The 23,931-nt window shown below is 38.3% G+C and overlaps 1 protein-coding gene across 2 annotated transcripts in view; it reads left to right on the top strand.

The window, feature by feature from the left end:
* Positions 1-528: 528 nt before the first annotated feature.
* ZC4H2 (zinc finger C4H2-type containing) overlaps positions 529-23,931 on the top strand; it is a gene marked incomplete at both ends in the record, with an annotated part of 31,948 nt that continues 8,545 nt past the window's right edge. The window contains one exon of one of the 2 annotated variants that reach the window (XM_080719213.1): positions 529-664. In XM_080719213.1, coding sequence (XP_080575339.1) covers positions 612-664 — 53 coding nt within the window. The remainder of the gene's footprint in view (positions 665-23,931) is intronic. The other variant, XM_080719212.1, reaches the window with a different exon arrangement.

Below are 23,931 nucleotides of genomic sequence, written 5' to 3'. Positions count from 1 at the left end.
CATTTCTCCCAGGTTTTATTTAGCTGCCCCGTCCTTTCTCCCTTCTTCCTCTTGCCCAATAGCATTTTAATGCCAAAGCTACAAGTCCCTGGGAAGTAGCTGGAATGCTTGATGTCTCAGAAGCTAATTCCCTTGCAGATTTTCTCTCCGGGCAAGGTTTGAGTAATTAGCGACTCCTGGTAACCTTTGGCGGTGGGTAGGTATGAGGGTCCTTGGAGGGGGTGTAAAAGGCTCTGTTTCTCATCTCTACAGTTACCTTCAGTAATCCCCCCTCCTAGTTTTTCCCCGCACACGATAACACAAATATCCCCATTCCCTTGCACTCCTCTCAACCTTTGACATAATTATCTGTGACAAATTGATTTAAAGTGCGGCTGCAGGAAGAGAAACAGGCATGTCTCGCTTGGCCTTCTGGGAGTTGTAGTTCTGCGGACCCCCAGGCTGCCTGTCTGGCCCTGGAGCTGCGGACTACAGCTCCCAGTGTTTCTCCAAGCCCCTAACGCACAGGCTCAGAGCCCCAAACCAGGAGGAGGTGGCTACATTGTATCTATTGTATCCCTTGGCTGGTGTATTTGTACAATTCTCCGGACGTGAAATTGAGAGTGCAAAGCATGGCAGATGAGCAAGAAATCATGTGCAAATTGGAAAGCATTAAAGAGATCAGGTAAGCATTACATACAGAATCCCTTCTCATCCTCCTTGAGCCCCCCCAAAATCCTTCGCTAAGAGAGAAAGAGCTGTTTAGCCATGGAAAGTATCTATTGTTGGGTTACTTGCAGAGGGGAGCTGGAAAGGGGCCAATTAATCAGACTTACAAATAAGATGAGATGGGGGGGGTCGTCTGGGGAGAGTCGAAACTGAGAGTAGTGGAGAGTAGACACAGAGCGAACAAGCGAGTGAGCGAACGAGCGAGCAATTGAGCGCTTTTGCTAGATGTTGTTGAAGAAGCGCTGATGGAGACACAAGGGGCTGGTCCCAAGACAGCTTTATTCTTCTTGGGGCGGGAGTTAGGATCGGCATTCATGGACGCATTTTTATAAAGTATTTGTTGACTTCAGGATGTCTTTGGCTTCTTGCTCTGTAGGAGTCTAGACTATCTTCAGTCGCGGGTTCAACTTCAGGACGCAGAGGTCAGGAAAGCCTTTTGGGTACTGAGTCTAGGGCGTCTGGGCTGGTTGAGGCTGCTGGTGGCTGCGGGGCGGAGGGTGCAGAGGAATCCCAGGCGGGCGGGGGTTGGGAGGGTGGCGCGCGCTGGTTTTCCTTTTACTCACTCACCACTTTCTTCCAATCCCGCGCTCTGGAGGGGGATGGGAGTTTTGGGTACAGAGGACGCGGTCACCGCTCTGATGTGGATGGTAGGATCGCGATAGCGGCTCTGAGGAGCAGGAGGTGAAGGGCAGGCTGGCAAAGTGGGAGTTGCCAAAGTCCACCAGTCCTTTACCCCCGGGAGCACTTTGGCAAGGCCGTGATGTTGTCCTTGCTCAGAACACAATAGCGCCCAGCGGGCTGACTCTGGGCCGGCACTAGGCCTTCCTTTGCTTCCCCTCCCCTGCCCTATCTCCAGCTCCAAATGGACTCTCATTCTCTTTCTGAGGGTGGCCTGGGTTGGGCTGACTAGGTGTCTCTGTGGAGTGTTTTTCTAAAAACTGGGAGAACGGAGTGGAGGATATCAACTATATCCCTTTGAAAAATAAGACCAAGAGATTTAACCATGAAACATTTGACATGAAATTTAAGCCTGGGATGGGTGGAGTGAGATCCATGTATAGTGGTGGTGGTGAAGCACCTTAGTTCCTTTTTAATCTAAAGAGGTTTCATCTCTCTTTCTGCAGTGGAAGGGAAAGGAAGGAAATTGTCTTTTATTGAATCGTTGGTGTAGTTTGCACTTTGACCTTTTACTCATTTGTATAGGAATCCTTCCTTCTTTTCTTATGGTACTGGGGGTCAAACCCAAAGGCTTCTACCCTTGAGCTATACTTACAACCCTTTTTATTTACTTCTTTTTTGTGTGTGGGTCTGGGGATGGAACCCAAGGACATTCTTTTTATTTACTTCTACACAAGGCCTTGCTAAGTTGTGGAGGGTCTGGAAGGGTTCTGTGATCTTCCTAGTCCTCCTTTACAGTTGGGAAAATGGAGGCTGAGGAAGTTGAATGGGTTTCTCAGAGCCACAAAGCTTGCAAATGCCAGATTTTGCTTTTGTTTCATGATACAGGGAACTGAATTTAGGGACAAGAGCATACTAGGCAAGTGCTTTACCACTGAGGTATACACCTAGCCCATTTAAAATTTTATTTTGGGACAAGGTTTTGCCAGATTGTCCAGGCAGGTCTCGAACTCTGTCTTCCTGCCTCAGCTTTCTGAGTAACTGAGATTACAGCTATGATGCCACCATTCCAAGCTAAAAATGCCACATTCTGACAGTAACTCAGTCTGCCTACAGACACACTGTTCTTAACACTGTCACCACAGTAGGGCTGGAATATGGCGAGGAGGGTCAGATTGCAGTTTTTCCCTAATAAAGCATTTGGAAATAGGAAGTGAGACACCTTGGTGTTAGAGAATGCTAGCTCTCCTAAACAATGCAAGAAGCTAGGTCTGTAAGTAGAAAGCTTGGTTTTATACTCTTACTCTGTTTTACAAGAAGCCTGACATCCCCAGAGAAGTATCATGCCAGAACAAAAACTTCCATCCCCAATGAAAATGAACCCTTCCCAGGGGAGCCTGCCTAGGGAGCTACAGCTTCTACTTTCATTAGTGGTAACGACAGGTTTTTTTTCTCCAACTAGCTGGGATGGAATCAACAAAGGTTTGGAGAGAAAGGTGAACCCTCCCCCTTAACCATCAGTAAAAAGTGACATCACAACTTGAATGTCAGAACACACTCAGTAGAGGAACTAGATGTCCGTTGCCTGACTTCCATCCAGGAGAGTCAGAGAAGGCCTGCTAAGCAAAAGATTAAATTAAAATTCATTGTGCCAACTTTTAATGAAATATTACTCATTATATCAAGATATTCACTTGAATTTGAAGGGAAAATATAAATATGACAATAATGAGTTTATATAGATGTTAAATTACCTGAAAAAGTTTATTTATTTATTTTTGTTTATTGTGTGGTACTGGGGATTGAACCTAGGGGCATTTTACCTACAAGCTACACTTCCAGCCTGATTTTATTTTAATTTGGAAACATGTCTTGCTAAGTTGCTAAGGGTTTCACTAAGTTGCTGGGGCTGGCCTAGAACCTGTGGTCCTCCTGTCTCCGTTTTCTCCCAAGTACTGAGATTATAAGCATGCACCACTACGCTCAGATTGACAGGGGTTTTAAAATATCTAGCATAAAAATTTGTCAACGAGCCAGGCATGGTGGCACATGATTGTAATCCTAGGATTTGGAGGCTAAGACAGGAGGATCTCTGTTTGCAGCCAGCCTCAGTAACTTAGTGAAGATCTCTGCAATTCATTGAGACCCTGTTTCAAAATGAAGAATAAAAAATAGGGTTGAGGGGGTAGCTAAGAGGTAGAATGCCTCTGGGTTCCATCCCCAATACTACACACACAAAAATATGTCAATTAGCCAGGCATGGTGGCACATAACTGTAGTCCCAGTACTTGGGAAGAAACTGAGACAGGAGAACCATAGGTTTGAAGTCAATGTGTGATAACTTAGTGAGATCCTCTTTCAAATAACAAATAACACAGGATGGGGTATAGCTCAGGATTGCAACACCCCTGGGTTAAGTTCCCAGTACCGCACACACACACAGACACACACACACACACACACACACACACACACACACACACACACACCAACTTCAGTGAACAATTACAGCACATTTTAAGAAAAAGGAAATCCTATAGAGGAGCAAACAAGACAACCTAAAGGAGGAGAAAGGAGGGGAGAAGAAGGAAAATCTCTAAAACACACAATGTACTTAAACATATCGAAGTCAACCACTAAGCCAAGCAAGGGTGGGGGGAAGAATGGGGAGGGAATGGGGTGGGAATTGGGTGGGGGTTAAATCAGTGATGTGTACATGTATGTACACACAAGTTTTTTTACCCCAATATGATGTATGAATATAATGCACCAATAAAAAATTAAAAAAGAAAATGGATAAAATAGAAATCCACAGAAAATAAATAGAAAGTCTCAAAAAGTAAAATATAAAAAATAACTGAAATTTTTTTTTGTGGTACTGGGGTTCCTGGAAGCCCTTCTATCTCCGGGCTACACTCCCAGACCTATTTTTTTACATTTTTATTTGGAAACAGGGTCTCCTAAGCCAACGCGCGCGGCTGGCTTCGAACCTGCGCAATCCTCCTGTCTCTGCCTCCCAAGCGCGGGGATTACAAGCGTGCGCCACCACGCCCGGCTAATAACTGAAATTTTAAAAAATGAAAACTACAAGCTGAGGGTGGTGAAGTACACTTGTAATCTCAGTACTTGAGAGTCTGTGATAGGTAGATTGCAAGTTTGAGGCCAGCCTCAGCAACCTAGTGAGGCCCTCCACAACTTAGTGAGACCTTATTTCAAAGTAAAATAGGGCTGGAGATGTATGTAGCTCAGCAGCAGAATGTCCCTGAGTTCAATCCCCAGTATACACATGCACACCAAAAAAATTAAAAAAAAAAAGAAATACAACAATACCCCAAAATCTAAGTGGATGAGCTCAACAGCAAGGTATAGAAGTAGGGAAAAATCAGATAGTCCCAACATAAGACAAATCTCTGTGAGACAATCACAAAAGCTCTAACATTCATGCCAAAAATTCCCAGGAGAGGAGAAAGAGGACAGGACTGGAAAAGAACATAAGAACTATACTTATAATCCCAGCATTCGGAAGGCTGAGACTGGAGACCCTGTTTTAAAATAAAGAATAAAAAATAGGACAGGAGGTGTAGCTCTGAGGTCAAATGCCCCCCCTAGGTTCCATCTCCAGACCTGCAAAAAAAATTCCCAAACTGAGTCAAACAATCTCCAGATTCAAGGAGCGGAACAAAAAACAATAGAACCAACAAAAAGAAATTGACTTCACAGCACATTGTAATCAACCTGAAAAATCTTGAAGGTAAGATAGCCTAATAAAAACAATACCTTATCTACCTACAAGGGAAAAGATAGGATAATAGATTTCTCATAAGTATATGACACAGCCCTAGCAGCAAGTGGCACAACATTTTTCAATTGCTGAAGAAAAAGAACTGTCAACCCAGAAGTCTATGTCCAGTGAAAATTTCCTTCATTTATGAAGGGGTAATCAAAACATTCTCAGTTGAAGTAAAACTAAGGGAATTTAAACAATGACAAAGTAAGTTCTTAAAACAGAAAAGTAATCTGGGTACAGTGGCACAAGCTTGTAATCCCAGTACTTGGGAGGCAGAGACAGGAAGATCCTGGGTTTGAGGTCAGTTTTAGCAATTTAGCAAGACCCTCAGCAATTTAGTGAAACTGTTTCAAAATTAAAAAAAAGGTTGTGGGTATAGCATGGAGGTAGAATGCCCCTGGCTTCAATATTTGGTACTAAAAAGACAGGAAAAAAAAACCCAGAAAAGAAAAGAAAAGAGTGTCTAGAAACCTCAGGGAGAAAGAACAAAGCAAGCAAAAATATGGATAAATATGGTAGACTTTCTTTTTGGGGTTTCTCAATTAGGTTTGCTAATTGAAAAAAATTATAACATTATATAATATGATCTCAATGTATATTAATATGAAATTTTTTTTGCGGGTCTGGGGATGGAACCCAGGGGCATTCAACCTCCAAGCTACACCCCCTGCCCTATTTTTTATTCTTTATTTTGAAACCAGGTCTCACTAATTTGCAGAGGGCATCACTAAGTAGCTGAGGCTGTCCGCGAACCGGGATCGTCAGGTCTTAGCCTCCCAAATGCTGGGATTACGAGCATGCACCACCACGCCTGGCTTATAAATATGAAATTTTAGAAATGGGATGTAGAGACATATAAAAAGGAGAGGTTTCTATACTTCATAAAAGCTGGTAAAATGATGATGTCAGAAGATAAATATATGTAACTAATACTATACAAAGATATGCAAACAAAATAAAGTTAAGTAAAAATGGAATTTTAAAAAATGCATTTTGAGCTGGGTGTGGTAGTGCAACACATGCTTGTAAACCCAGTTTTTGGGAGGCTAAGACAGGAGGACCACAGGTTCATGGCCAGCCTTAGCTACTTAGTGAGACCCTCCAAAATTTAGTGAGACCCTGTTTCAAAATAAAGAATTAAAAATAGGACTGAGGGTATAGGTCAGAGGTAGAAGCCTCCTGGGTTTAATCCCCCAGTACCATACACACACACACACACACACACACACACAAATATATATATATATATATATATATATATATATATATATATATATATATATAGTTCAGCTGGGGTGTGGTGACACATGTCTGTAATCTTAATACTTAGGAGGCTGAGACAGGATTGCAGATTTGAAACCTGCATTAGCAACTTATTGAGGCTCTCAGCAAACTTAGCTAGAACCTGTTTCCAAATTTAAAAACAAAAGCAACAGGGCTTGAGGAAGAAGTTTGGAGGTATAACTCAGTACCAAAAAAAAAAAAAAGTTAACTCATCCAAGGAAGGCAAAACAAAGGAAACAGACTATAAACAGAAAATAAACAATAAAAATAAAAAGGCAGATTTAATTTTAATAGATCAATAATTTTGTTAAATGTAAATGATTTATATAGGCCAATAAAAAGAGAGATCAGTGGAGTAGATTTAAAAGACGTAATATTCCAGGCATGGTGGCAAATGCCTGTAATTCTAATATTTGGAAGGATGAGGCAGGAGGATTGCAGGTTCAAAGCCAGCCTCAGTAACTTAGTGAGAACTGACACCGCAACTTAGTGAGATCCTGTTTCAAAATAAAATTTAAAATAGGGCTGGGGGTATAGCTTGGAAGTAGAATGCCCCAGGTTCAATCCCTAAAACCACAAAAAAAGCATAATCCAATTATATGCTGTCTATCATAAGCTCACTTCAAATAAACTGATATAGTAAGTTAAAAGTAAAATGCTAGGAAATGATTCCTTACCAGTATTAATCAAAATTAAGCAAGAGTGACTGTCTTACTGTATTTCAGAGTAAAAAACAAATCCCTGGGTGCAGAGAGGGACATTACATAAGGAAAAAGGATCAATATGCCAAGAATATATAATTCTAAATTTGTATGTTCCAAAAGTGATTTAAGCTACTTCTGGCTATTTTAGAATAACATACAGAGTTCTAATCACTTAGTTTGTGAATTTAAAATGGAAAAAGTGCTACAAATATATACTTGATGTTCACAAAAGGTCAGGGAATCACATATGGGAAGTAGAAAGAAGAAAGGGGCCAGAAGAAAGTAACTAATATTTGTTGAGAACCTACTAATTTAAAAGCTCTTGGCTCATTTAGTGTTTAGTCTTCCCAATGGAAACCTGGATTAAGAATTCATATTCCATTTTTATGCATAGGGACACTGAAATTCAGAACAGTGAGGCAACTTATCCATGGTTATACAGCTAGGAAAGAATTAAAGAATATACCTATTCACATGGCACATGCTTTTCATTTTCATTAGTGCTCTTCTGAATATTGGTAATCGGATTAATCGTTATTTATAGTTCTTCAACTACTATAAATTATAACTACCATTATATTCAGCTTCTTAAATTGTATGGAGAATGGCCTATTTCTCTTAAAATGGAATTCTTAAGGTTGAAACAGCAGTAATGATGGGATTACCACCTCATGAAGTCCAGCAAGCCAAGAGCCTACACAATCCAGATAGAGGCTCAGAAACATACACAATCATACCCAGAAGTTATACACAGAAATGGCAGAATTTGTAGCTAGAAAAGCCTCAGGAATAGATTCTCTAACCACGCCCATTCTCTGTTCTTGACACTTGACCATGTTCCCAGTCCAGCTCCAACAATACTCCAACATCATGCTTTGGACATCAGCCTGCAGATCTCACCATGTATTTCTTGGTCTTTTAAGTGGTGAAGAAGAAGCATGTGGATGTGTAGAGTAGGACAAATAAGCATGGAACAAAAAAGAAAGGGAGATAGAAAAGAGGGAAAGAGAGGAGAGCAGTAGTGAGGCTGAGAAGGTGAATATAGACACTATAACATGAACCACAGCCATTTACCAGCTCCCTATGTGCATACTAATATTTCTTTAACATGGTCATGTCATCCTCACATGCACATTGCACACACCGCTACACAGATGCACACATATCTATAAACAGCAGACTTCCATATACAACAGACTTCCACATTTCAAAAGAGAAAATAATTTGGAAGTACATATTGTGCTGTTAAGAATAGGTGAAAAAGCAGATCCCATAGAGGAGCAAATAAGGCACCTAACTGAGGAGATGGGAGGGGAGAAGAAGGAAACTCTCTAAAGCATAGGATGCACTTAAACAAACATATAGATGTCAACCACTAAGCCAAGCATGGGAGGGAGGGATGGGGAGGGAATAGGGTGGGGATTGGGTAGGGGGTAACTGGGTGATGTGTGCATGTATGTCTACACAAGGTTTTTTTTTTTTTAAATTTTATTTTATTGGTGCACTGTATTCATACATCATAGTGGGATACAAACTTTTGTAGACATACATGCACACATCGCCCAGTCAGCCCCCACCCGATCCCCACCCCATTCTCTCCCCATCCCTCCCTCCCGTGCTTGGCTTAGTGGTTGACATCTAGTATTATAGCAATTTATCCAAAATTAAAAATGACAATCTCACATAACAGTTTCATTTGTCTGATACCAAGCTTTTGATGACTTAAAGACAACATTTCAATATTTCTTTTTGCTTTCTTTCTTACCAGAGAATATTTTTTTCTTTTTTTTTAGGTGAAACTATCATATATTTATTTTTCAGAAAAAAATCTATCCTGATATGGAATATGGACTCTAGATACCCAAAACAATCTCGAAGCAAAAACAAAGCTAGAAGATGTATATTTTCTGATTTCAAACCATATAAAGCTACAATAATTGAAACAGTGTAGTACTGTTCTAAAGGCAGATATATAGACCATTGGAGTTAAATACAAGCCTAGAGCTAACTTCTTCCCTATATTGTCAAGTTATTTTTGACAAGGTTTCCACGAAGATTTGGTGGTGGAAATAATAATCTTTTAACTAAATATTGTTGAAAAATAATAATTACATGGAAAAGAATAAAATTGGACCCTTACCTAATCCTACATACAAGTATTAACTCAAACTAGATAAAAGACCTAAATATAAATCTTAAGACTATAAACTTTTAGGAGAAAATCTGGGTCATAAAACCTCACAACATTGAAATTGGCAGTGATTTCTTGGATATGATTTCAATGGCACAGGCAACAGAAGAATATACAAACTCCCTAAAAAATAAAAGAAAATATTGTATATCCAAAGACAATGTAAACAGAGTTAAAAGTTACTAATAGAATTGGATAAAATATTTCCAAATGCTATATCTGAAGGTATATTAATATTCCAACTAGAAATCCTAAAAATTAACAACAATAAAGGCAAACAATACAATTTAGAGATAGGTAAAAGACTAACATAAATAATGAATCTCCACAGATAACCAATCTTAGTTGTCTGTTGGATGGAAACTCTTGTTTCTCTGGTTCTGGTGAGTGTTACCTATTTCTTCTTTGTAGTTAATCTCTTTGAGTATTTTCTCTAGCGCTGGTTTTGAAGACATAAATTCCTTCAGTTTCTGTTTGTCATGGAAGCTTCTTATTTCTCCATCTAATTTGATAGAAAGTTTTGCTGGGTAGGAAATTTTTGGCTGGAAGTTGTTTTCTTTCAGAGTTTGGAATATGTTACTCCAAGCCCTTCTGGCTCTCATGACTTGGTTTGGGAAATCTGGAGTGATTCTAATTGGTTTGCCTCTGAATATCACTTGGCCCTTTGTTTTTGTTGCCTTTAAGATTCTCTGCTTGGCTTCCACATTGGTCATTTTGACAATTATATGGCATGGGGATCCTCTTCTCGGATCCTGTCTAAAGGGAGTTCTATAAGTTTCCTGGATCTGTGTATCAACCTCTTGCTCTATATTTGGAAAATTTTCTGCTATTACTTCCTTGAAGAGATTGTTGATCCCTTTGGTATCACTTTCTTTTCCCTCCTCTATTCCAATTATTCTTAGGTTAGCTCTCTTAAGATGGGCCCATATTTCTTCAATGTCAGATTCCTGCTGTTGGATATCTTTTTCTAGATTAGAAACTATGCATTCATTTTTTGATTGCTCATCTTCTAAGAGTGAGATTCTGTTCTCCATGTGGTCTAATCGGTTGTTTGTGCTTTGAATTGAGGCCTTTACTTCATTAATTGCATCCTTTATCTCTTTTTGGCTCTCTCTGAGTTCTTTTCGAAACACCTCTATTATTTCTACAGTTATTTTCCTGATTTGATCTTCTAGAAATCTCTGATTTTCTGTTTTATCAGGTTCTGATGTTGTGGGGTTGTGCACATTCATTACTTCCGTGTTATTCCTCTTTCCCATGATTTCGGAGGTTTGTGCCTTCTCTGGGTTCTTCCCTTGGGTCACTATGGCTTCACTTAAGGTGCTCTGGATCTCGAGTCTGTATTATCTCAGACCCTACTACTCCTTTACTGGGTTGTATCACAGAGTCTCCGACCCAGGGAGTCGATAGAGGCTGCTTTAAACTATGGGGGGTGCCAGGTTGCACGCTCTCCTATGGTGTGATATCTCTGCCACCACCACTCCCTCACTGGGTCAAGTCCCAGGAGGCACAATACTGGGATTTCTCCTCTGTGGCCCGCAATTTGACTCACTGTTCTTGAGTACGTAGATGTAGCTGTACTGGACTCGGTGAATTCACTGCTGCTGCCGCCGCTGGTGGCAATATGGCGCCTCTGCCACGCCCTCGGCCATGAGGCTGGCGTATTTTTTCTTCTCTGGTTTTGATTTCCACTCTGAATCCCTGCAGCGTGTGCTGAGCTCAGCCACTGGGAGCTTTAAATGCTGTCTGCGCCGAAAGATCCCGCCTGGCTGTTCCGCATCGGCTCACCTCGGCTTGCTGTAGCCGTCCGCTGAGTTCGCCGCTGCCGCCGGCAGTATGGCGCTGCTGCCGCGTCCTCGGGCGCGTGTGTCTCCTCTGTGGCCCTGAGCTCTGTTCTCAGTCCGCTTTCTCTCTGGAGCCTGGTGGTTTTTTTGTTTTTCTGGTGATGGTGTTTTCTGGCTATGAAAGGCGCTCTTTTTGTGGTAATGGAGATTGGTTGTTAGCGGGACTCTTAAGCCCCGCTTTTCTCGGTCGCCATCTTCCCGGAAGTACACAAGGTTTTTTTTATTAATCCCATTCTGATGTATGAATACAATGACCAATAAAAATTTTAAAAAAGAATCAAGTTTGAGAAAATATATTAATTTCAACGAAAAAAAATATCTTCCCAAATGTTAGTTTCTGTCCTGTGACCTCTTTCCCCTCACTCTCCATTTTCTCCTGTGGAGAAACGACTATACCCCCATGTCTTCATATATTGTTTGCCAAATCTCCAGACTCTTCCAAGGTTCAGCCTCTTGCATAGAATAAACTTACTGGGCTTGTCCACCTGGATGTTGCAGAGGTAAAGCCGAGTGTCTCTAACACTTAGGGCTTTATGTCACTCAGCTCTTCCTCCTCAAACACTAAATTAATGCCATCAATCTGTGCAATTACTCTGGATTGAAATCTAAAAATTAGTGTTGTTCCCTGTGTGTTTTCTGACTCACCTTCAATCACTTAGCAAATATGATTCCACCTACAACATCTTGTTCAAATTCCTGCTTCTCTCTGTACCTGCTCACTCACTGCCCCACTTCAGGCCTTCATTATGACTGCATATTTGTATTGTTATATCCATTTCCACCTATAGAAGTATTTCCATATCTCATTTTTCCTCTACATTAATGTCATCCAAACTGCTCTGAGGACTCCTTTCCTAATGCATGTGTGTAAAGTTTTTCCTCAAACATTGAACTGGCATATTTTGTTCAAAGAAATCTTTTTGAAAATGCCTATTGTTAACTTGTCAAATGAATTCAGTCAATTGCTAGCAGTATTATTAAATTTTATTTTAAAAATAAGGAGATTATCAACATAATGTTGCATAAGAAGTAGTAGGCATACACTGGAAGGTTTTTGTTCAGTTTAATATGAGTGACTGTGCGTGTGTGTGTGTGTGTGTGTTGAGTCATGATTTGCGATTCATTTTTCACTTAACTTATTTAATTTTTAAAAATATTTTTGTGGAGCCGGGCGTGGTGGCGCACACTTGTAATCCCCACGCTTGGGAGGCAGAGACAGAAGGATCACGCAGGTTGGAAGCCAGCCGTGCGCGCTGGCTTAGGAGATCCTGTTTCCAAATAAAAATGTAAAAATAGGTCTGGGAGTATAGCCCGGAGGTAGAAGGGCTTCCAGGAACCCCAGTACCACCAAAAAAATATTTTTGTGGCAATGGAGATTGAACCCAGGGGCATTCTACCTCAGAGCTACACCTCAACCCTTTTTAGTTTTGAAACAGGGTCTTTGTAGATTGCTGAAAATCTTGCTATATTGCTGAAGCTGTCCTTGAAACTGTGATCCTCCTGTCTCAGCATTATGAGTATGTGCCACTATACCCAGCTAGATCATTTATTACTGTAGATCTTTTGGACACACATTTGCCTTTCATTGTTCCCAGAGCTTTTATAACTCTTCCCCACAAGTCACTTCCAGATTCACTACTTCTTATTTACCACTACTCTATTTCTTCACTCGCTCCTTTAATTGCATAAAAAGTTCCTCACTTCCATTTCTCCAGGACTTTGTCTGTGTAGACTCTCATTCTAGATTATCCTTTCCTCATTCTGAACCTGTAATTCCTACTAACTTTTTAAGGAAGACCCAGGCAGCTCTTGTCCAAAACTTTTTCAAATTCCCCAGTTGAAATGAGTCAGTCCCCCATCCTCACCAGGAAGATTGATTATGGCACTAAGTTAACCTTCCCTATGATACAGTTTTGAATTTTCATGTGTCTTCTTCCCTCCTTCTTTCTTCCTTCCTCCGTACATTCCCCTCCACCCTTTCCTCTTTTCTTTTGTCCTTCAGCAAGTACTCTGGCAACCTCAGTAGGCTCTTGTCACTGGGCTTCAGAACTGACTCAGCCCTAGTGCCCACTCAAGAGCAATTTCAGGCCAGCTGGGACATTTGGGACTTGGTGATGGACAACTTAAGCCAAACACAGCAGAAAGTGTGGGAAAGAGTTGGCATTTGGTGGTGAGCTGTAAGAAAAGCTGTCTTTAAAGTGAACTCTCAAAAAATAAAGTGAATTCTCCTATGAAACCTGCTTTTCTGACAGTAGTTGTTTTCCCAGACAATCAAATAAATATTAACTGGAGAACACTTGGTACCTAAGCAATGTTTCCACATGATTGGAAGAAGCATGAAAAGCTGACTCATTTTTATTCATTCATAGACATTTACAGAGATCTCTTTTAGGCCATATACAAGGTCTGAGCTATTCTCAGAGGTTCATCACTTAGGATGCATTGGACCTGATCAAAGTCAATAGATCTGATCAAAGTCAATATAGCTGATCTCTCCCTGAGTTCCAGACTCACACTTCCCACTGCCCAGTTAATCAAACCCCCTGTATGTATCACTGACATCTCAAACAGGCCCCAACAAAATTCTTAAATCTATGCTCACCTGCCAACATTCTTCTTTCTCTGACTTCCCCATCTCAGTAAGTATCTCAGCATCCTGAAATCCTAGAGTCATTCTTATATTCCCCTCTTTCTATGTCCACCTACATCCATATCATTAGCACAGTGTGATCAAACTTGATCATGAGACAGGTTCCACCTAGGGTCTTGTTAAATTATAGATTGCTGGGCTTCTTCTCAAGGGCTTCTGATTCCATGGATCTGGTGTGGGGTTTACATTTCTAACAAATTCCTAATCAGTGTTGTGATTCCTGGTCTGGAAACCACCCTTGGAGAACCACTGTGTTGGTAAGGCTTGGCCAGTTACTTCTCTACACTAAAATCTGAACCTCTTCACTTCTCAACATATTCTCAAACTCATCAATAGCTACCAATAACTTTCCATCTACCTCCACTAGGCAGTGTCTTTTCACTGATCAGGCCATCCTGAAGCAATACAGGTGCCAGCTGTCTTGCACTACTTTTTGATTTTGCATTTTTATACTTTTTCCTTTGTTTTTTACAAGGCTAAGGATTGAACTCAGAGCTTTGCAAATGCTAGGCCAGGGCTCTGCCACTGAACCAAATCCCCAACCCTTGCATTGCTTTTGAATGAGCATTGGTACTGAGTTGCCTATGAAATTGGGTCACAGATGAGCTCGGGAATAAAAAATCCATGCCCATAGTACCTCTGCTTTTCTCCTCCATTTTAGCCATCAAGGAGTAATTGGAAAAAAAGGAGCATTGAATGTTTTTGTTTTGGCTAATGACTATCGGAAGAGGTGGGTAAACTCAGTAAACCCAGTAAACTGAGTAAACTCAGCAATCCTTCTTCAGAAGTTTTACATAAGACTATGACCCCAGTGATGTAGAAACTCTATGGATGTGTTCTGTGGTTTTCTTGTGATTCATTGGCCATACCGGCTGTCCTTTAGCTTTTGAGATGGATTGTATTAGGTAATGTTACACAGTTACAATGTTACAAACCTTTAAGGGCTTGGATATTTTTCTCACTTTTAAAGCCAAACATTCGAAAGATGTCATCTCATGGATCCATCTAATAATTCCATCCAAGGCTTCACTGAGTAATATTTCTCAGATAGAATTTCCAAGATAACAACAGGTTCCATTATGTGTTTTGTTTCACCCTGAAATTTGTTGACTGATCCAGGACCAAAACTTACCCTGTTTGCTTGTTTTCCATGATATTAAATCCATCACATGATGAAAATTTCTAGGTATCATAGAAAGGTGATCAGGTTTACAACACTGATTTTCCACTTCCTGAATTTGAGATTTTGAGCTAGTCATTTTACTCCTATCAATTTCAAATGCTTCGTCTATAAAAATGAAACTGAACATATCTGCTTGTATGCCTGTGATGAATATTAAATTTCATAGCATATAAAGTACCTTGCATATGTTACTGTAGTTCTCTGATTTAAACCCCAGTAACATATGCATACCCATGTTCATAGCAGCACAATTTGTAATAGCCAAAATGTGGAACCAACCTAGGTCTCTATCAACAGATGAATGGATTGCAAAATTATAGGAAATACACACAATGGAATTCTACTCAGCTATAAAGAAGAACAAAATCATGTCATCCGCAAGAAGATGAAAAGACTTGGTGAACATTATGTTAAGTGAGATCAGCCAAGCACAGAAAGAGAAGGGACATATGTTTTCACTAATATGCCCAAATTAGGGAGAATTAGGGATACCAGAGGGACTCCAGGTAATGGAGTGGAGACCACAGCAAAGCTAGAATGGAAGGGTAGGAGACAAAGAAGGCTGAGGTTGATTAATGGAGGAGCTACATTCGAATATGTGTATAAATGTGAATGTAGCATCGTCAACCTGGACACTCATTGTTGGGAGGGGGAAAGGGAAAGCCGGGGGGGTGGGTGCATCAAGCATTCTGTGAATATATGCAGTTTTCAATATGATCGACATTATGATGTGAAACTGTAGTGTACCAATAAAAAATAAAAATCATTCATCTTAGAAAAAAAAGTGCCTTGCACAGTTGTAGGAACATAGTAGGTTACACAAAGATAATAGTTATTATTATTATTATTATTATTTGTATAAAGTTGTTATTAAGCAGTGCTTTTCTTAATATTGGATTCCATTGTAGTTGCTGGCACTTATGAATTCTTAATAAATGCAAATAAATAAAATCCTTCTTAATAATTTAATAAATTTAAAGAATTGTGCAATCATTGCCAAGAATCTATTTTAGAATATTTTCATCTATCAAAAATGACCTATTTAGGCTGGGCGTGGTGGCGCACACTTGTAATCCCCACGCTTGGGAGGCAGAGACAGGAGGATCACGCAGGTTCGAAGCCAGCCGCTCTGGCTTAAGAGACCCTGTTTCCAAAAATAAAATAGGTCTGGGAGTGTAGCCCGGAGGTAGAAGGGCTTCCAGGAACCCAAGTACCCCCCAAAAAATGATCATTTTTCCAGTTTCAGTCAATCTAAGCTTCTACTAACAGCCCCAGGTAACCAAGAAATATATTTATTTTTTATAGGTTTGCCTTTTGTGGAATTTGCATTATAAGTGGACTTACACAATTGTAATCTTTTGGCTTTACTTTCAGTTACTTTGGTAATTGTTTTTAAGATTCATCCACATTGGGGTCTAATTAGCATACTCTTTTATTTTTGGTGGCACTAAGGGATGCAAGCCACACCCCCAACATTTTTTCATTTTTTGTTTTGAGACAGGATCTCACTAGGTTGCTGAGGGTCTTGCTACATTGCTGAGACTGGCTGAAAACTTGCAATCCTCCTGTCTCAGATTCCCAGGCGTGCATCATCATGTCCATCATACTCTTTATTTTTATTGGGATCCTATCTCATTACAGAGATATACCACATTCCAGTAGTTCATTCACCAGCTGATGAACATTTTGGTTTCTACCTTTTTGGATCTTATGAATAATGTTGCTATATACAAACTTCCATGCAGAAATATGTTTTCAGTTCTTCTACTTAGAATCCCAGAAAGAAAATTTCTGATTTAGATGATAAATGCATCTGTAAGTGTTTAAGATACTTAAAAGTTGTTTTCCAAAGTGATTGTCCCAATTTTCATCTTTAGAAGCAGTGTATAAGGGTTCTTATTCCTCTGCTTCCTGCACAGTATGCATTTTGTTTTGTTTTTGTAGTTTTTATTGGTGCATAAAAGTTATACAAATTGGTGGGATTCATTGTGGCATATTTGTTCATGTTCATAACAGAATTCGATAAATGGGATTTACTAGTACCTTTCACTGTCCTTCCTTTTTCCCTCTCCCTGAATCTTGTCTACTACCCAACTCTTCTCCCTTCTGTTTTCATGAGATTGTGTTTTTCCCCCATTTTATGTGAGAAAAACATTTGACCCTTTACTTTCTGAGTCTGGCTTGCATTTATTTATTTATTTATTTATTTATTTATTTATTTATTTATTTATTGGTTATGGGTTATGAACTCAGGAGCATTCTACCTTCAAGCTACACCCCCTATCCTATTTATTTATTTTTATTTTATAACAGGGTCTCACTACTTGCCAAGGCTGTCCTTGAACATGTGATTCTCTTGTTTCTGCCTCCTAAGTACCAGGATTACAGGTGTGCACCACCATGCCTGGCTCTGGCTTACTTTTTGAAACCTGATACTCTCCAGTTCCAAATGAAATAATTTTGTTCTTCTTTATGGCTGAGTAAAAGTCCATTGTGTGCGTAGACCACATATTCTTTATCCATTTGTCTACTGAGGGGCACTTAGACTAGTACTATAACTTGGCTTTTATGAATTGTGTTGCTAAATACATGGGTAGGCATGTAGTATAGTATGGTGACTTTAATTCCTTTGGATATATATTGAGGATCTTGTGGTGGTTACATTCCTATTAATTTTTTTTTGTGGTGCTGGGAACTGAACCCAGGGGCATTTTACCTCTGAGCTACACCTCCAGACTGATTTTTTATTATTTGGAAACAGGGTCTTATTGCAGAGTGTCTCACTAAGTAGCTGAGACTGGCCACAAACCTACAATTCTCCTGTCTCAGCCTCCCAAGTACTGGGATTAAAAGTGTTTGCCACCATGCCTGGATTCATTTCTATTCTTTTGAGGAAACACCATACTGATTTCTATAGTGGTTGTGCTAATTTGTATTCCCATCTACAGTATATACAATCCTCTGACCCTTACCCTCATCAGTGTTTATTATTATTTAAATTTTTGATGCTTGCCATTTTAACTGAAATGAGGTAGAATGTCAGTGTTGTTTTGATTTACATTTCCCTGATTGCTAAAAATATTGAATTTTTTCCGTATATTTGTTAGCCCTTTTATTGTCTAAATGACATAAATTTGGGCTATTCATGTCCCTTTAAATTACTATGAGAATTTTATATTTCCCTTAAAAATTTCTACAAAAACATTCTGTGCTTTTAATAGCAGTGTATTGGAGCTATATATTTATTTTTTGGATTTTGTCAGTGTGGGGAAAAAAGGTGCCTAAATAAGGATTATTGGTTTGGATCTATTCCAGGATCCAATCCAAGGTACCTCACTGCATTTTTGTGATTTGAAATTACCTAATTTTGCTTATTACCTAAAAGTCTGTTTTGTCATTTCAATGGCAACTTTAGAGTTTATAATATATACATATCTTTATAATTGTGCTCATTCTACCTAGAAGGAACTTTACAACATTATACATTAAGTTTTCCATTTCAGACATCCTGAATTGTTGTACTTTTTATTTTAAACTCTTGCTTATATTCTTGCATAATTACATCATATTTTTCCATGTGGTTACCATTTTCAGTGCTCTTTATGTGAATAGATACATGTTCCCCTCTTCCATCATTTTCCTTTTGCTTGATGGACTTCCTTTAATTTTTTTTTTTTTTGTAGTGCAGACTTGCTGGTGATGTAGCATTTCAGCTTTTCTGTATCTGAGAAGTTTTCATTTCACCTTACTTTTCAAACTTATTTTCACTGGAAAAATAATTCCATATTGTCAGGGATTTTGTGACTACCATCACCTTACTTCCATCATTCTTTGTGCCTCTTATTTAATGTGCATCCCCTTCTGGCTGCTAAAATTTTTTCTTTATACCAATTTTGAATAGTTTGATTATAATTTTGATTAGTGTTTTTTATTCTTCCTGTGCTTTTTTTGGTGAAACACTTGAAGTGTAGCTTTTATCAAATTTGGAACATATTTTGCTATTAATTTTTCAAATATTTTTCTTTTCTCATTCCTTGATCTCTAGTTTCCAGTATTCATTATGTTTAATTTTATCTTAATTTTATTTTATTGTGGTAGGAGCATTGAATATTAGATGTAACCTTTTAACAAATATTTATATTTACAACAGACTTGTTAACTAGAGGTGCAATGTTATCCAGCAAATCTCTTGAAGTTTTTCATCTTATATAAATGAAATTTATGTATAATTTGCATACATTTGATAGAAGCTCTACATTTTCCCATTCCCCATGTCCCTGACAACTTCCATTTTACTTTCTGATTCTATGAGTTTCGCTAGAATAGGTATCACATATATGTACAATCATGTAGTAGGATTTTTCCTTCTCTGGCTGGCTTATTTAACTTAATATTATATCCTCAAGGTTTATCCATATTGTCACATTTCATAGTATTTCCTTCTTTTTAAATGTTGGATAGTATTCCATTGTGTAACTATACTACATTTTCTTTATCCATTCATCCATTGATACACATTTATTTTTCCCAAATTGTGGCTACTATGAAAAATGTTGCAGTGAACATAAGATTCCCAATACTTCTTTGACATCCTGGTTTAAATTATTTTGTATAAATACCTAGAATTTTTATTGCTGGCTCATGTGATAGTTCTATTTTAACTTTTAAGATTTTCTCTTTCTTTCTTTCTTTCTTTCTTTCTTTCTTTCTTTCTTTCTTTCTTTCTTTCTTTCTTTCTTTCTTTCTTTCTTGTACTGGTATGGAACCCAGGGGCATTCTTCCTCCAAGCCGTACCCCTTTTTTATTCTTTATTTTGAAACATGGTCTCACTGAGTTGTAAAGGGCATTAGTAAATAGCTGAGGCTGTCCGCAAACCTGAATCCTCCTGTCTCAGCCACCCAAATGCTGGGATTACAAGCATGCAACACCTCACTCACCTTGTTTATTTTAAATTGAAGTTGTATGTGTTTATGGAACAAATATGTGTTTTTTTTTTATAACCATTAGCCATTTTTATGTTCTTTGGAGAAACGTTTGTTCCTTTGCCCATTTTAAAATTTAGGTATTAGTTTTTGATATTGATTTGTAGGATTTCCTTAAACATGTGATTTTTTTTGTGGTACTGAGGCTTGAACCAAGGGATATTCTACCACTGAGCTACATCCCCAGCCATTTACATTTTCTTTTGAAATGGGGACTTACTAAGTTACTGCTCCCTAGCCTCAAATCTGCTGTCCTTCTGACTCAGCTTCTTAAGTCTTACGATTATAGATATATATCACCACATCCTGCCAAAATGTGATGTTTTGATACATATATACATTGTGTAATGATCAATTCATGGTAATTAATATATCCATCATTTTAATATATATCACTTATTTGTGATGAGAACATTTAAAATCCTGTCTCCTAGTTATTTTCAAATATACATTTGTGGTATACACAATGGAATTCTACTCAGCAATAAAGAAAAATAAAAGTACATAATTTGCAAAAAAATGGAAGGACCTGGGAACATTATGTTAACTGATATTAGCCAATCACAGACAGTGAAGGGTCATATGTTTTCTTTAATATGTGCAGGATAGGGAGTAATTGGTATACAAGAGAGATTCCAGATGATGAGGAGAAACCTCAGGGGAGCCAGGGAGGAGATATAAGGGTAGGGATGGAAGAAGACTTAGGTTCATTAATAGGAATACTACCATAGATTATGTGTATACATGTGAATATATACCAATATCAACCTGGATACTGTGTATTAGGAACGAGGGAAATGGGGAGCGGGCACCAAGAGCATGTGCATGTATGCCATTGTCAACATGATTTACATTATGATGTGAGACTACAATGCACCAATAAAAGCACAAAAATAAACAAATATACATTATTGTTAACTATAATCACTCTACTGTATAGTAGAACACTAGAATTTATTCCTCCTATCTAATTGTAACTTTGTAACTGTTGATCTGTCCTTAGCTTCTGGTAACCATCATTCTAGTATCTACTAAGTGTCTATCAGTGGATATATAGGTAAAGAAAATGTGGTACATATGCATAGGGAATAATACTCAGCCATAAAATGGTTAAAATGTTGTTATTTTTGACAAAGTAGATGAAGTTGGAGAAAATAGGCTTCAAAAATACTAATACTACAACTTACCCACTATGAAATACAGATATATCTTAGAGATATTGTGAGTTTGCTCCCAGATTATTACAATAAAGTGAATATTGCAATAAAGTGAGTCACAAATATTTTGGTTGTCCAATAAATACAAAAGTTATGTTTACACTGTAGTCTATAAAGTATGAAATAGTACTATACCTAAAGAAACAATGACAATGACTTAATATTGTCAGTAAAAATGCTTATGATTATCTGAGCTGTCAGTGAATTGAAATATTTTTGCTGATGGAGGTTCTTGCCTCAATGTTAATGGCTACTAACTGATCAGGGTGATGGTTGGTGAAGGTTGGGGTGGCTGTGGTAACTTCTTAAAATAAGTTAATGATAAAGCTTGCCACACTGGTTTACTCTTACATACATGAAATACTTCTCTGTAGTATGTGATGCTATTGATAAAATTTTATCTACAGTAGAATTTATTTCAAAATTAGCATCCATTCTTTCAAATCCTGTTCCTGCTTTGTGAACAAAGTTTGTCATATTTTATAACTCCTTTGTTATCATTTCAACATGGTTCACAGCAGCTTCACCAAGAGTAGATTCTATCTCAAGAAATCATGTTTTTTTGTTTATCTATAAGAAATAATTCTTCATTTAGTCGAGTTTTCTCATGAGATTGCAGCAATTTGGTCTCATTTTCAAGTTCTATTCCAATTCTAGTTCTCTTGTTATTTCACTACTTCTGCAGTTACTTTTTTCACTAAAGTCTTGAACCCTTCAAAATCATCTGCGAGGGCTGGAATTAACTTCTTCCACATTCCTGTTAATATTGATATTTTGACCTCTTTCCATGAATCACAAATGTTCTTAATGACATCTATCTAGAATGAGTAATATTTTCCAGAAGGTTTTCAATAAACTTTGCCAAGATCCATCAGAGGAATTATTATGGCAGCTGTAGCCTTATGAAATGCATTTCTTAAAGAGTAAAACTTGAAAGTTGAAATGATTCCTTGGTCTATGAGATGTATAATGGATACTGTGTTAGCAGGCATAAAAGAAGCATTAATTTTATTGCACATTTTCATCAGAGCTCCTGGGTGAAAAGGTACATTGTCAATTAGTAGTAATATTTTGAAAGAAACCTCTTTTTCTGAACTGCAGTTCTCAACAGTAGGCTTAAAATATTTAGTAAACCATATTGTAAACAGATGTCCTGTCATCAGGATTTGTTGTTCCATTTACAGAGTACAGGCAGAGTAAATTTAGTCTAATTTTCATTTTTATTTATTTTTGGTACTGGTGATTGAACACAGGAGCATTATACTCTAAGCTACACCTGATCTCCTTTTTTAGAAAAAAATTGAAACAGGATCTCATTATGTTGCTGAGGCTGGCCTTGAACCTATGATCCTCCTGTCTCAGTCTTCCAAGTGCTGGAATTACAAGCATGTGCCATAGCTCCTGGCTAATTTAGTATAATTCTTATTTCCCTAGAATTTTTTTTTTGCAAAATTAGATGAACTTTGGCTTTCACTTAGATTTAGTACCTACATTACTCCATACCAAGAGAATCAAACTGTCCTTTGAAACCTAATCTTGACTTCTTTCTACCTATGAGAGTCCTAGGATGCATCTTCTTCCAGTAATTCATCTTCAAGTTTGCTTGTTGCAGACTGTACATCAACACTTGCTCATTTGCCTCTCATTTTTATGCTCTGGTAATGGGTTCTTTCTCTAAGCCTCATGGACAAGCCTCTGCTAGCATCAAATTTTTCTTCTGTAGCTTCTTCACTTTTTTCAGCTTTAATAAAATTGAAGAGAGTCAGGACAATGCTCTGGATTAGGCTTTGATTTAAGGGAATATTGTTGTTGATTTGACTGTCTAACCAGACCACTAAAGCATTCTCTGTATCAGCAGTATAGCAGTTTCCCTTTCTTATCAGTAACATGGTTTTTGGAGTAGCACTTTTAATTTCCTTCAAAAACTTTTCCTTAGCTGGGTACAGTGGCACATTCCTGTAATCCCAGTACTTGGAAGGCTGAAGAAAGAAGATCATTGGATACAGGCCAGCCTCAGCAACTTAGCGAGACCCTGTTTTAAAAGAAAAAAGAAAAAATTATGGGGATGTAGCTCAGAGGTAGAATGCCCAAGGTTCAACGCACAGTACACAAAGAAAAAAAGACCAGTTGTTTGGCACAAGAGGCCTAGCACTTTTCCTATGCTGGTTTTCAACATGCTTTCGTCATTAAGCTTAATCATTTATAGTTTTTGATTTTAAAATTAGAGACATGTGATGCTTCCTTTCACTGGAACACTTAGAGGCTGGGCTTGCAGGGTCATTAATTCTCTAATTTCAGTATTGTCATGTCTCAGGCAATAGAGATGGCAGAGGAGAGGGAGAGAGATGGGGACATGGACAGATGGTGGAACTGTTAGGAATACACAACATTTAGTAAGTTTGCCATCTTATATAAGCACAGTTTGTGATATCCCCAAATCATTTCAATAGTAACATTAAAGATTACTGATCATAGATTGCAACAAAAGATGTAATAACAGTGGAAATGTTGGAAATACTGTAAGACAAGAAGTGAGCACATTGTTATTGGGAAAAAAAATTGTTCTACCCAGGGTTGCCACAAACCTTCAATCTGTAAAAAAAATGTGCTATGTGACATCTATAATGCATAATAAAGTGAAGCTCCATAAAATGAGATACACCTGTAGAGAATTTGAATAACCCTATGTAACTACTTAGGAATTTAATTTGTAATTTAACAGCTCTCAAAAATGGAATCTCAGGGCCCAGATGGTTTCCCTGG

This window comes from Muscardinus avellanarius (assembly GCF_963383645.1).
Source record: "Muscardinus avellanarius genome assembly, chromosome: X".
In the NCBI taxonomy this organism is placed as follows: domain Eukaryota; kingdom Metazoa; phylum Chordata; class Mammalia; order Rodentia; family Gliridae; genus Muscardinus; species Muscardinus avellanarius.
The sequence above is the reverse complement of the archived record's forward strand: the minus strand, read 5'-3'. Positions and strand labels throughout refer to the sequence as shown.